At 32.4% G+C, this 15,265-nt stretch overlaps 1 protein-coding gene across 1 annotated transcript in view; it reads right to left on the bottom strand.

Annotated features, from left to right (window-relative positions):
• Window positions 1–15,265, bottom strand: part of LOC109376202 (ephrin type-A receptor 6-like) — a 174,314-nt gene that overhangs the window by 92,095 nt on the left and 66,954 nt on the right. The window contains 1 exon segment of the mRNA XM_019632008.1: window positions 11,615–11,679. Coding sequence (XP_019487553.1) covers window positions 11,615–11,679 — 65 coding nt within the window.

Below are 15,265 nucleotides of genomic sequence, written 5' to 3'. Positions count from 1 at the left end.
CTTTTCTCTACTTCTCTTCCTTACCATAGAATTAACTTCATTATTATCCAATACATGTTCTTTCAACCGGTGAAAAATACGACAGCTATTTATTTATTTATTTAGAAAAGGATTCTATATAGGAAGGACTATTCTGAGATAGTAGCAGAGAGAATTGCCACAAATCATAGCTGCTGAAATATTAAATTAGTTATTAAATATTTTAAAATGTATGGACTCTAATAATTATGCATAGTCATTCACCTGTTTCGCCACACTGCCTGCATGCAGGGGAGGTCATTCACCCATGTGTGAGTTGATAAAAGAAGGCAGGTAGCTCTGGATGACTCATGTTCCTATGTTCTCCTTAAGGAAATCTACCTTCCTTGACTTTGCATATTTCCTGGTGTGCCTCAAAATAGGACCAGTGCTTCACTATCTTTTCTTATTTTTTCTATCATCATCATCATCATCATCATTATCATCATTGTTAGGTTTACAATCTGTATCACGATGATGATGATGATGATGATGATGATGATGATGATGATGATGATGATGGCAGATTGTAAACCTCCCAATGATGATGATGATGATGATGATGATGGTGATGATGATGATGACATGACAATGACAACGATGTTTACAATCTGCCTTCACAATTTGGCAGCTCAGCTAAAGGAATTTATGTTAAGAATACCTAAGAACCAGATCTGGAGGCTCAGCAGCAGCCCGGTACGCTCTGGAAGTACTGACTATCCCAATCTTTCCTTTCCTCCTAGCTTTTTCTCTGCACCTACTGTTTTCTTCATAGTACTAACTGCTTGCCATATAACTGCTTTTTTTCCTGCTCTCTTAAAACTTTTATTTGCACTTGACTGTTTTTTCACAGTCCCTCTGCTATTATCATTTTCCGTGTTTCTTTCAGTTTATGGCAAAAGGTTCTGAATGCTAATTCCTCTGGGCTCTTCGAAATCTTGAATTCCTAAAGAGGAATCTGACTGGCTCAGCTGTTTATGGAAATCATATCTGAGAGGTGACAGGTAGCTGGTCAGGCAATGGGCTGGATGTCCTTCAATCAGGTGCCCACCTTTGTCCCAACAAGATATGGTTGAGGAATCAGGGCATCGTGGCCCTAACCACAACAAAGCCTCCTAGTCAAATCACTTAGTAGATGGTGTGAGAATAACAAGCACTCTAACATTTCTAATACACTTATTTTTATAAGGGTACTTTTTGGATTGAACTATACCATACTTTGCACTTAATTAGCTTACAGTCAGTAACACATGTATATTAAGACAGTTATTAAAAATGAGTCACAAAGGAATAAACGTAGGAAAATACATTAAAGAAATATTTCTTTACTTCCTTTCAAGAGAAAAAATAAATATCAATACAATCTAAGCATGCATAAAATTTTCTTATGCCACTGACTAAACAACTGTGTTTAATAATTAACCATTCTTAGCTTTGGGATATCTTTTGGTCTTCAAAGATGAAAACATTTTCAGCACTTTTTAATAACTACATATGTTTTTACACAAAACCTGTCATTCTAACAAAATTGTAATTACATTAAGTCTGCATTTGAACAACCTTATAGGCCATTTTACACCTTCACCGCATCAATCACAATGTTAAAAATCAGTCCACAGTTTTAGGTACACTGAATGGCTAAAAATCCTGGCTTTGGGATTAACATGACCCTGATTTTAATACCAATTCGTTTAGTTAATGTCACCACAAACTTGAGCAGATTATGTAGCTTTTTTTGAGTTCAGTTTTTTCATCTATAAAATGGTGCTAATTAATAATTACTTCCTATAGATATTACTAGGATTAAATGAAAAAGCATGTAAAATGCTTAAGCACAGTTCCTTTTGTGGGCCCATGACACATTCATATTTGGGACAGAAAGTTACATTAGGTCTCCTGTAAAGCCAAGATATGTGGAACTAAATGTCCAAGAGCTCCTGGGAGTATCATGGTCTACTCCTCAACCTGCACACTACAGGAAAGCTCTGAAGTCTTCCTTTATTGATTTGTAACGAATAATAGTAATGATGTTATGTAAACCAAAGCATAACAGCTTGATTAATTTTTTAGGTTAAATGAACTTGAAAATAAAGTCAAATGTTACTGATAGTGATTGAAGTGAAGAGAAAGCAAAAAACTCAAGAGTTAATTATACAAAAACAGAAGATTACAAAAAGTTAAGTAAAATCATAATTTGTGAAACTGTTTAAAACAAATGTTTCAAATAATTATATAATGTCTGTAACAGTAGAAAATGTAAAGGAACCACTTTGAAATATGTCAGACCATTTTGTTCTTAGCAAGGCATCCCACTAGGAAAAACTATTTTACCAGAGCTTAACCTACGTGAGGGAAGGAAAATACCGAGCTCCAACTGCTCCGGCCTTCCATGTAGGGGGAGGGAAACACCCAGTTCCAGCTCCCTCTAGCCATCCTGTCCCACCAAAGGGGAGAAAAGAAAACTGAACACTGATGAAGTTCACAGTCCAGGGGCACAGACTCACCAAAAGACTGAGGCCTAATCACAGAACCACAGAACAGTTTCCTTCCCCCCACATACCTAACCATTACATTACGAAAGGACTATTTACCAGTTTGTTTTATCCAGATATCATGTCCACCTTTGAATAATAAATAAAAAAAATTACAATGTGTACTAAAAGGCATAAAACAGTTTGAAGAGACTGAAGGTGCTTCATGACCAAAGTCAAATATGGCAGGGATATTGAAATTATCAGATCAGGAATTAAAAAACTATGATTAACATGCTAAAGTTTTTAATGGATAAAGTAGACAACATATATGAACAGGTGGATAATGTAAGCAGAGAGATGGAAATCCTACGAATCAAGAACAAACACTAGAGATCAAGAACAGTGTAACACAAATGAAATTTTAGTAGACTGGGCGTGACTGAGGGAAGAATCTCCGAGCTACAGAATATGACAATAGAAATTTCCTAAACTGAAAAGCAGTTTCTTTGAAATGTAAAACAATATAATTGAAATTAACATGATGGATATTTAGAAAACTACCAAGTAGGTTATAAAGTTTCTCTGAAGAAAAACTATTTAGCTATCAGTTTTGAAAATAACTAAAAAGAACCATTTTTACCAAAAATTCATCACTAAAGTTTGTATTTTCAGAATTCAAACACACACATGTGGTGTTGAATACTTTTAATGTATTATAAAAGGAATCAAAATGCAATACTGAAGTCTGCCACTAGGATAAAGTCGGTTTTACAATATGAAATATATAAATTATAATACAGTTATAGAAATTAATTATTAATAGATATTCCATTATCTATCATCAACACATTCTATCTTTGATTTTTCAACTTTGGAACAATGATATCGGGAAATGATAGGCTGTGATTTAAGGAATACAGTATCTTTCTACTCAGTTTATTTATAGTATAAGCCTCTTTTATTATAAAAATCATTAGTTTTGCTATAAAATCACTATTTCATTAATTAATAAAATATTTTAATCTAAATTAAATGTTAGTATTTAAACAATTAGTAATCACGTACACAAAATACACTTAAATCTTTTATTTAGACATGAATGACTTATATCCTTATTTTCTTAAATATCTCAGGGTAAATTTCCTCATACCAATTCACTATGTTTAAGAGATAAAATCACATATTTTATATGATCTTGCATTATTCAAACCCTAGTGATCATCTAAGTCACAGAATGCAAATATACACATAATAATACCCTATTTAAAACCAATATTTGGCATCTGAAAAACACAAAATTTTTCAAATTTTAATTGTAGTGATCATATATCAACAGAATGCATCCTAATATCCAATAACACTATTTTTTCTCCTAAGATCAACTTTTCTCTTAATATTTTATTAAAGTTACTTCACTATTGAAAAGAAACTTTGATTTTGAATATTGGCATTCCCATATCTATGTCTACTATGACTTTGTAACAAAGATCTAATCTACCATGTACACATTAACTGTCTCTTAGTTGCTAAAAGAGGAGAGTTTAAAAAAAACCTGAGACAGGCAAACCTTTCCTTTTCTTGCTAAAATTATTTATGCTATGAATCAAAATAAATGGTGAAAATCTATACATAGAGAACCCAAAGAGTCCACCAAAAATCTATTAGAACTGAAAAAAATGATTTCAATAATGTAATGGGATACAAAATTAATATTCAGAAATTAGTTGCATTTTTATACACCAATAATGAATTAACAGAAAGAAAAATTAAGAAAACAATCTCATTTACAATTGCATAAAAAAATGAAATACCTAGAAATAAATTTAACCAAGAAAGTAAAACACCTGTGCTAAGAAAACTGTAAGACATTGAAAAAATAAATTGAAGAAGATACAAATAATGGGAAGTATATATCATGCTCATGGAAAAGAAAAAATTAACATCATTACAATGTTCATACTACCCAAAGTAATCTACAGATCCAATGAAATCTCTATCAAAATATCAATGGCATTTTTCACAGAACTGGAAATAATCCTAAAATTTCTATTGAACCATGAAAGACCCGAAATAGCCATAACAATCTTGAGAAAGAAGAACAAAACTCGAAGTATCACACTACCTAATATCAAACTATACTACAAGGCCATAGTAATCAAAACAGCATGGTTTTGGCATAAAAACAGACACATATATAAGTAGAAGAGAATAAAGAACCCAAAACCAAGTTCATGCCTATAAGGTCACTTAATCTATGACAAAGGAAACAAGAATATACAATGAGACAGTCTATTCAACAAATAGTGCTGGAAAAACTGGATATACATGCAAAAAATGATACTAGGCCACATTCTTATACCATATATGAGAATAAATTCAAAATGGATTAAAGACTGAAATTTAGGACTCAAAGCCATAAAACTCCTAGACGAATACATAGGCAGTAAACTCTCTGACATTGCTCTTGATGGTATTTTTTCTGATATATCTCCTTAAGCAAGGTTAACAAAAGAAAAAAATATACGAATGGGATAGATATCAAACTAAAAAAGTTTTAAACAGCAAAAAAAAAAAAGAAAAAATGAAAAACCAACATACTGAGAAGATATTTGCCAATGATATTTCCAATAAGGGGTTAATATCCAAAGTTTATAAAGAGCTCACACAACTCAACAAGAAAAAAAACTAACAATCCAATTAAAAAATGGGTAGAGTACCTGAACAGACATTTCTGCAAAGAAGACATACAGATGGCCGACATATGAAAAGATGCTCAATGTCACTAATCATCAGAGAAATGTAAATTAAAACCACAATGAGATATCATCTCACACCTATCAGAATGGCTATCATCACTAAACCAGCAAACAACAAGTGTTGGCAAGGATGTGGAGAAAAGGGAACCCTCATGCATTGTTGGTGAGATTGCAAATTGGTGCAGTCTCTATGGAAAACTTATGAAGATTCTTCAAAAAATTAAAAATAGAACAACTTTATGACCCAGCTATTCCACTTCTGGGTGCTTATCTGAAGAAATATGAAACAGTGATGCAAAAATATACATATACCCCATGTTCGTTGCAGCATTATTTACAATAGCCAAGATATGGAAGTCACCTATGTGCCCATCAAATGTCAATTAGATAAATAAAAAGTGGTCCATATATACAATGGAATATTACTTAGCCATAAAAAAAGAATGAAATCTTAGGACTTGCAACACAGATGGACCCAGTAGGTATTACACTAAGTGAAATAAGTCAAACAGAGAAAGACAAATACCATATGATCTCATATGTAGAATCTAAAAAAAAAATAAGCAAACAAACAAAATAGAATCAGACATACATACAGAGAACAAAGTGATGATTGCCAGAGGGAAGAGGGATTGGGGAAGTGGGTGAAAAATTAAAGGGGGTAAGAAGTACAAATTGGTAGTTACAGAATAGTCATGGGGATGCAAAGTACAGCAAAGGAAATACAGTCAGTGCTAGGTGGGTACTAGACTAATCAGGTGGGATCAGGATTTATAAATTATATAAATGTATAACCACTATGCTGTACACCTGAAACTAATATATTATTGAATGTCAACTATAATTGGAAAGAAAAAAGAATTATGACCCAAATCCTCTAATGTATTCAATTCTTTTCTAAGACCAAGCTTCAACCTCTATACAGATATAATTATTCCATTTCACCCAGTTCTCAATATATCAGTATCTTTATATGCCATCTCACGGCATTTTGGTCAACTATGGACCACATATAGAACAGGAGATCTGCAGATTATAATAGAGAAGAACCTTCTGTATGAAATGGAATGACATGTGGTTCAGGAGGAATTTTTTCCTTCTCTGACAGGAGTGACATCTGTGGGGCTTGGTAATAGACTCCCTCTCATCACAGCACCTTAATTTTAAGTGCACAGATTCCACTGCAATCAGTCAGCCACTGACCTGTTGCAGCACCGAGGAGCCTGTCCCCTCAGTGCTACATATTCAAAGGCGCTACCGCCTTCCCAGATGTAGCTTGATAGCTTGCAGAGTACATTGTTGTAACTTCTTTGTGGAGGACCTGCGATCCTGTACAAGGGCACACAGGAGTTACCTTAATAAGTATTAAGTGCCACTGACACTTTAACAACAGCTTTCTGTGGTGGTGTGGAGCCAGCCTGTCACTGTACTTTGAAAAGATTTAGGTTGTAATGATGTAAAGCATAGACAAGTTTTATTTCTTCCATCAATTCAATGCCAGAGAGAGGCCTTTGTGCCAGATCAGGTCAATGGAACCAAAAACAAATTTCCAAAGTCAAAATATTGAGTCTTCAGTTCTACACCCTCTCTATGTGAAACTATTATTTTATGTTTTTATGTAAACCTATTCTTTTATGAATATCACAAAGTTCCTTAATCTGATCACTGCTCCAACATGCATTAGCCAAAACCACGTTGCCCTAACAATCCTCTATGTTCCTTAATCTCTCCATCTTGATTTCTTATTCCTACTGATCCTCAGGCCACCTTTCACTCCCTCCTGACAGTCACTATTATGGTGATCTACTTCTCGCTTAGCCAGTTTCTCCTCCATATTTACATTCAATCCAGCCAACATCCCTGTTCATGGAGCAGCATTAACAGCTTCAGTGTCCTATATCTGACCCTGGAGAGGGAAGCAGAGTGAGGGCTTGTGGGACAGTGTTTATAAAGCCTACAGCAGTGGAGGCCTTCACTGTCACTCAGCTCTCATCACTGACCATCCAGGGCAATTTCCAGTTCTGGAAGCTCCATTTATGCTAAGTGCCCTATATATAGGTGTACCATTTTTTATCTTTTATACTGTATTTTACTGTATATTTTCTATGTTTAGATACATTTAGTTATGCAGATACTTACCATCATGTTACAACTACCTACACTATTCAGTACAGTCACATGCTGCACAGGCTTGTAGCCTAGGAGCAGTAGGCTATACCTTACCGTCTAGGTGTGTAGGGGCTATCCCACCTAGGTCTGTGTACATGCATTCTTGAGTTCAGACAATGACAAAATTGCCTAACTATACATTTCTCAGAAAACACCCATGTCATTTAGTGATGCATGATATAATGTCAAATCACCTATATTTTGAACATCCTCTCCTTATAATTTTCTTACTCATCTTTCATTTCCAAGGGTCTATATTATTGCCTTAAATAAAAGAAAGCTTCAATAATTTTTGTTAGTTTAAATGAATCCAGAAAATTTTTACTTTTACTTACTGGGGCTGAGCTATAACTGTCCAGATCAGTTAAGGCATTTAAATTCCACGTCTTCCACAATGTGGCTTAGCCTGGATCACATCCTTATCTCCCACAACATCCTTCCATTCCAGCCACAGAAGTGATTCTTATCATTCCGAAACAACACACACATTTAAGAATTCTATGCTTGGGCTGGCCAAGTGGCTCGTTGGTTAAGAGTTGGCTTGGGAGCAAGAATTCTATGCTTTTACTCAAGCCATTTTCCCTGATCAGAATTAATCTTTCTTTTTATTATTTCACAAAACATTATTCAGAATTACCTGAAGACACTTGCTTTGCACTTATGATGTATAGAATTATCTCTATACTGCAAGACTCTTTTAGGGTAGCATAAAACTGTTTTAAGCACTCTCTAAAAGGTTACAAGTAACACAAAGCACAGAAAATAGAAGTTCGTGCAACTGAATTCTGGACACTGCTTAAAAGAAAGTTTATTTGAAACGGTGGTGCAAATGACTTAACAAGAAAGCATTTCAGAAAATATACTTTCTTTTCATGTTTGTAAACCCAAAAACTCATTTGCTCAAGACTACTCATCTATTTTATATATTCACTAACCAGAGATCATCACCTCTTACTCCAATAACCAGTAATGGTTTTGTTCACAGGCACACTGTGAATGTCTGCTCCTGTAACTATATCAGCATGACACTACTGATGGAATGGCTATTTTAAGTAAAATTTAAAAATCTATAAATCACTTATTAAATCATATATTTTATATATAGGTATATTATATAACTTCAAAAACATCTCAGTTCAATTCTTTATAAAATTTTATCAATTAAAAAGATCCAAGGAAATATTTTATTTAGACCAATGCCAAGTATACTTTATATCATAAAATGGACAAATATACCTAGTTGTCTTTTCTACCCATGACATATTTGTAAAACCAGCTGAATTAGTGTCTGAAAAAAAGACAACTCAAATTAGTAAAAATGGCCATTCAAATTTAGCTTGGCTCAATAAACCTGAGAACCAGAAAAAAATACACAATTTCAAATAGATATAACTACAACTTTATTATACAGAAATAAATGCTGGTTTAAATGTTATAAAATGATTAACAGCTTCCACAGATTTTCAAATTATTTAACCAGTATTGATATTTAGATGATTTTCATTCTCTCAATATTTAGCAGTCTTGTTTTCAAAGTTCTTCATCCTTACTATTTCCTTCCTTGTGTTAACCTATAAATAGCATTCAATAAAACTCCACATATTATCAGTAAGCTGTTTTCTTCATTAAAAAAGAAATTTAAGTTGTATATTTTCTTTAAAACTTATTTATGTGATCTATCTATCATAAAATATGTTCATGCACTCCTATTTTCAAATATTCCCACTGCTGATACTCACCATTTATGCATTATTGTTTATTTGGGGGATAATCTGAAAGTAATATAGCCTATTCCAACTGTGATATTCCAAGGTAACTGAATGTTCAATTTACTTTTTAATGTCTAAATCTATGTGTTACTTTTCCCTTTGAAGTCTATATATTGGCCATGGGCCTTTGTCATTATATGGTAGAATCTTAGAAGAAATAAAAAGCACCTAACTGTATGACCACTCATAAGTGTCAAAAATAGCATGCTTGGCTTAGAATTTTGCTGTACTACTTCCTAGCTCTGTGACCTTGTAAAATTTATTTAATATGCCTTAGTCTTAATTTCCACATCTTTCAGCAGGGATAAATTGTACTTGATTTATGGAACTGATGTGAATAATGTATTTTGAACAAAACCTAGCATATGGTAAATACTCAATAAATTTTTACTACCTTTTTCTTTTCCACCTTATTTTATCATACTTTTCTACTGTATTCTCCTTCCCCTCTTTTCTCTAGCTAATACTTGGCTCGTGTCCAAAATGTACATCTCAGTCTAGCAATTTATTTATCAAGGAGGGGGAAAGACACCTAAGTCAATTACATAAATATCACACATTAGTAATTGCCCTTCCATGAAGTTTCCGATGTTCCTCTCCCTTAGCAGTGCCATGATAAAGATACAGCCTTGGGAGTCAATAAGAAATAGCTTATTTTGAATTAGAGCCCATCACACTCTACAGAGCCATTGCAAAAAAAATAAAATTCTTAGTGAAGTATCTGACAAGTAGAAAACTATGAAGTAAAGGTCACTTTTTAGACAATTCTGCCCCCTGTCTCTGTAACCAATAAACCAGAAGTAGTAAAAAATTCCCCATTTGATAACACTGATGATAAAATCATCACAGGAATGATAGCAGTAAGTTTATTTTGTAAATCTGTAAGTCCTTGGGTAGCCTGGTTGTCAGTTTCCTCTGAAATGCAGCCTGATCAAGCCAAACATAATCAGGAGAGCAGGGGCATAACTCCTTATGTTCCTCACATGACTCTTTGGCTATGACTATATGAGGACAGTGATAACATGATCTCTAATGTTTTTTCTGTTTTTCCAGAAAATGGAAAATTAGGGTTTATAAATTATTTGCAAGTACTTATACATTACTCTGCATGCTGAGAAGAAATATGTATTATCTTAGAAGGGATTCTAGGAAAAAAGTTTCATTCTCTTCTTGAAAGTAACTGTGATAAATGTGACAATATACTCAACTAATACTGATGTTTATTTGTTTCAATGGAAATAAGATAATGAAGGTTAAGGCATAATCTTAGCTTAAAACATGTATTTCTCACAAACGGTTTGAGATGAGCGCTCTTAGAATAAAATGAAAATTTCAGGAAAAATAAAAACAGTCTATAAAAAACCCAAATCTTTATATAAATAAATAACCTGTTAAACAAAGACAGGAAGATCTAACTCTTCATAGGAATTTTTAGATGAAAATACACACATTTAATGAAAAACTGTTGAATAACTACTGATTCAAATAGCAATATTTGATTGATTTTTAAGAAATAAAATATAGGTCAACTTCTTTCAGATTTAAATTTGTAGATGTAATGGAAGAAGCAATGTAAAAATATCAATTAAGAATATAATGAAAGAGGAAATATAATTTCCATGAAGAGGAAGACAAGCTAATCCAACTATATCTGAAAATATTTGACTACCTCCATTATTAAAGATTTTGTTTAAATAGACAAAAAGTAAAAAGTTTCACAAGCCACCCTTTATTTTAACTTGAAAAAAGGCAGAAACATATTGTAATGTGAAAATGGTGCAAAATTGATTAGAACATACGAAAAGTTAAGGATAATCATAGATAAAATTATGTCAGTACCTGAATAACTGCATTTTGTAAATTACACATCCTTTTAAGTCTTTCAAAAGCAAGTACTCCAGCAAAAAACAAACAAACAAAAAACCTAATCATAATGTATCTTTTTACCAACTTCAAAAAAACATAGTGCTTTAGTAGACTCATATTTTCTAATAAAGCCCAAATTGATAGTAGCTGTAAAATCTACTTAAGATAATCTAAAATTTGTTTATGCACAAATACTCACTGGATACCAGATTTAATTACACATATACAGAAAAGCGTCTTGCATATACACATGCAAATTTATTTTTAAAGAAAATAGCTATTGAGAGACATACTAATATTGCTATGTATAAATGCTATATTAAAGAACAATTACTAATTTAGTAGAAAGCAAAGATATTTTACATACTATTCCCATTGACTGCCAGTTCTCATTGTATTTGATCTTTTCTATGGGATTTAAGTTATAGGCTAAAGTGCCTACTACATAGAACTAAAAATCTACCATTGCTTTATTATAGCAAACCCTAAACACCTAACAACAACAACAACAACAACAACAACAACAACAACAAAACAATTTTAGAAAGCTATTTAAACTTACCCCATTTAATGGATATGTTTTCCATCCTAGCTCTCCCAGTACAGTTGTTGTATCAAGCAACACAACTGAAATTAAATAAGTAAAAAAGTTGCATAAATATCACAATTGATGTAAAAATATATCCAAGTTATTTATCAAAGTTATGTCAACTACCCTTACTATTTATTGCATTAGCATTAATAAATTGAACTACTTACTTTAAATTACTTGTATATACTGTTAAGAATAATAAGTAATGACAAAATGCATAAGGTGCTTATAAGTGAATTTTAAAATATGTAATTTGTGTTTAACCATGCTAAATGAAATAGGTCGTTAAAAAACAAGTCATTTGTAATGTCTTTTTAAATTAAATTTATCGAGATGACACTGGTTAATATAATTACATAGGTCTCAAATGTAAATAACACATCAATATATTGCACTGTGTGTTCACCCAAAATCAAGTCTCCTTCCATATTCCACATATTGCATCCCCTTTACCCTCTTCTAGTGTTTCCAGGAGATAAATGCACAGGGCTCAAGATTTAGCAGATCTTTACTTTTGTAAACTACTACCTCCAAGTCCTCCAGATGCCAGGAGGCCATGGACCACACTCTGAGAAATATTGCTTTGGCATCTCATCATGAGTTTTGGTCTTCATCTAGTTAAGAATGTGTTGTGGGTGGTGGGTTTTTTTTGGGTTTTTTTAGGGGAAGTTTAAAAAAAAAAGCCATTGGGAATAAGGCCATTCGCATCTGCTTTTTAGTGTCTATTGAAAGGATTTTGTGGTTTTTCTAATTTGAATCACTGTGACACATTTTGATTGATTTTTAAATATGAAACCATGCTTAAATTTCTGGGATAAACTATTAATTGGAGACTTTTATTTCAGTACTGTTAAAATCTATTCACTAAACATATATTTGTAAAACTGAATTATAATTCCTTCATTTTTATAGTGGAAAATTCTCAAACATATTTTAACATGTAGATAACACAGTAAACGGACCCTCATGTATTCATTACTCAGCTTCAATAATTACCAACTTATGGTCAATATTATTTCATCTACATCTGTTTACCTACTCTCCCACCACACAATTTCTTTGAAGGAAATTCCAGTAATCATATCATTTCATCTGTAAAAATTTCAGTATGTATTTCTAAGATAAAGATTCATTTTAATATAACTAAATATCTTAATCCATTACTATAAATAATAATTCCTTAATGTCATCAAATATCTAGTCAGTGTTGAATATTCCTATTGTCTCAACTTTAACAGGGAATCAATATCTAAATAAATGCTATATACATTACAGTGACTTGACAATCATTTACTAGTGTTTCTTAATCTATAGGTTCTCCTATTATCTTTTTTTTAGTTAGAGTTAGAGGTATGACTTACTTACAGTAAAATTCACCCATTTTAAGTATGCATTTCTATGAATTGTGACAAACCCCTACATCCATATAACCACCTCCACCATCAAGCTATAGAATACTTGCATCACCCCCAAAATCTCTCTTGTGATTCTTTATAGTGAATCCCTTCCCCACCCAGCATCTAGCAAAAATCTGATTTCTGTCCCAATTGTTTTACCTTTCCCAAAATGTCAAATTAATTAAATCATATAGCATACAGCCTTTTGAGCATGGTTTCCTTTACATAGGCATGATACATTGGAGATTCATCTATGTTGCTGTATATGTATCAACAGTAAGTTCCTTTTTATTGCTGAAAATATTCTACTGTATGGAATTCCCTAGTTGATGGACATGTGGGCTATTTTTAGTTGGGGCATTACAAATAAAGCTACTATAAACTTTCATATACAGATTTTTATAGGAATCTATGCTTGATTTCTCTATGGTACACTGGAATTACTGGGTTATACAGGGAATGCTTATTTTTAAAGAAACTGTCAAACTACATTCCAAAATGGCTTTGAAGTTTTACACTCCCCTTAACAGAATGTATGATTTTCCAACTGCTCCACATCCTCACCAGGACATGGCATTGTCCAGTTTAAGGCATTCTAACAGTTATGCAATAGGATCTCTTTGTTTTAATATGAGCTTCCCTAATGGCTAGCCAGCTAACTTTTTCACTCCTTGAAATCAAATTTACTAAATAAAACCAGGTTGTTTGTCCCACATTCTAGATTTTCCTAACGAGATACTATTGAACAATGCTTCCCCAGTCCCTGTATTTTCTTTAAAATAATAGGTACATTTAGTGGCTTGATCAGATTCAAGTTCCATTTACTTTTTATACTTCGTAAGATTACTTCATTGGTGGTGTTTTATAGTTCTTTTACGAGAAAACTGGGAGGACAGGAAAGTCCACTAAGGTCATGTCAAAAGAATTCGGGGACCAACTCTCATTGGCTTCAACTGGTCAAAAATAACTTGATCTCACACATGGTTAATGACTATAAAGGGCTGATATACTTCCAATATGCCTAAATTTATGCATTCCTAACCCGGTAACTTTTTCACCATACTAGGAAGCTATTATTTAAAAAACTGGTTAATACATAATCTGAAAAGAATAAAACATTTATTTTGCTTTTTTATATAAACTACTCAATAAATAATGAAGGGACATTTTTTTTAATATTTCATTCAATATATGAAGAAGAAATGATCGAATTAGGCTACACCATTTTCTAATCCTAATGAATTAATATATTTAGCTAAAGGTTTCCAAAGGCTGCTACAAAAAGATAATAGGCAACATAAAGGGCTAGAGCTTTTTAAAAGGTTTTCCTTATTTACTCCGTATCTACATACAATTCTAATAAGCCTAGAAGTAACAGCTAGAAAGCACAATAAGGATGATAATACATAGGTATACATATACATACACATACACACAAATACAAAAATACATACACATACACAAAATGATATTTGATGATATCTGAGTTCATTCAGTGTAACAAAAATAATTTGACATATTAGAGAAAAAATTTGATGGCATTGTTATAACATTCAAAACTATAAGCGTATCTTATCAAATTAAAGCTATTTTTATTGTTGATATACACTACTGAAAAGAATTCAAAAGTATGTAATAACAGTATCAACACTGGGGCACTCAAAAGCTGAATATTACTCATTTAGCACACTTATATTTTTGGAATACATCATTATTTCCCTCACAGGCTGGTAAAATAATAACACTAATTCATAATTAATGTAGGAAGAACTTTCTACATATTTTCTTCTTCAAGTAATCTCCACATTGTCCTATAGTGTTTTTTTTTTAAAATACCAAATTTACAGATGAGAGAACTGAGTCTCAGAATTTAAGTAATTTTTCTTGAGATCACAAAGTAATAGATTTGGATTTCCAATGAAGAGACTGATGCTAGAATGTCTTTCAAAAAACATTTAAAATCTAAACCTTTTTATAAAGTACTGTTTTCTTCCTGCCTTTAAAGTTTTGAATATAAAATGTTATTTGCTTTCTTTTTATTTTTGTAGATGCAGAGAAACATTATTTCTTTTGCTGATTCCAAATCTTCATAAGTTTTCATCCTAGTTTTTGCATCAATGGTTTCTACAGAAAATGTATTGTTAGTACCTACAAAGCATGCCATTTAAATCTAGGGGTTTTATGGAGTAGAGCGTTCAAAAATCCCCAATGTGGGGCCAGCTGA

The sequence above is a fragment of the Hipposideros armiger genome, unplaced genomic scaffold, assembly GCF_001890085.2.
Source record: "Hipposideros armiger isolate ML-2016 unplaced genomic scaffold, ASM189008v1 scaffold_1064, whole genome shotgun sequence".
NCBI lineage: Eukaryota > Metazoa > Chordata > Mammalia > Chiroptera > Hipposideridae > Hipposideros > Hipposideros armiger.
The sequence above is the reverse complement of the archived record's forward strand: the minus strand, read 5'-3'. Positions and strand labels throughout refer to the sequence as shown.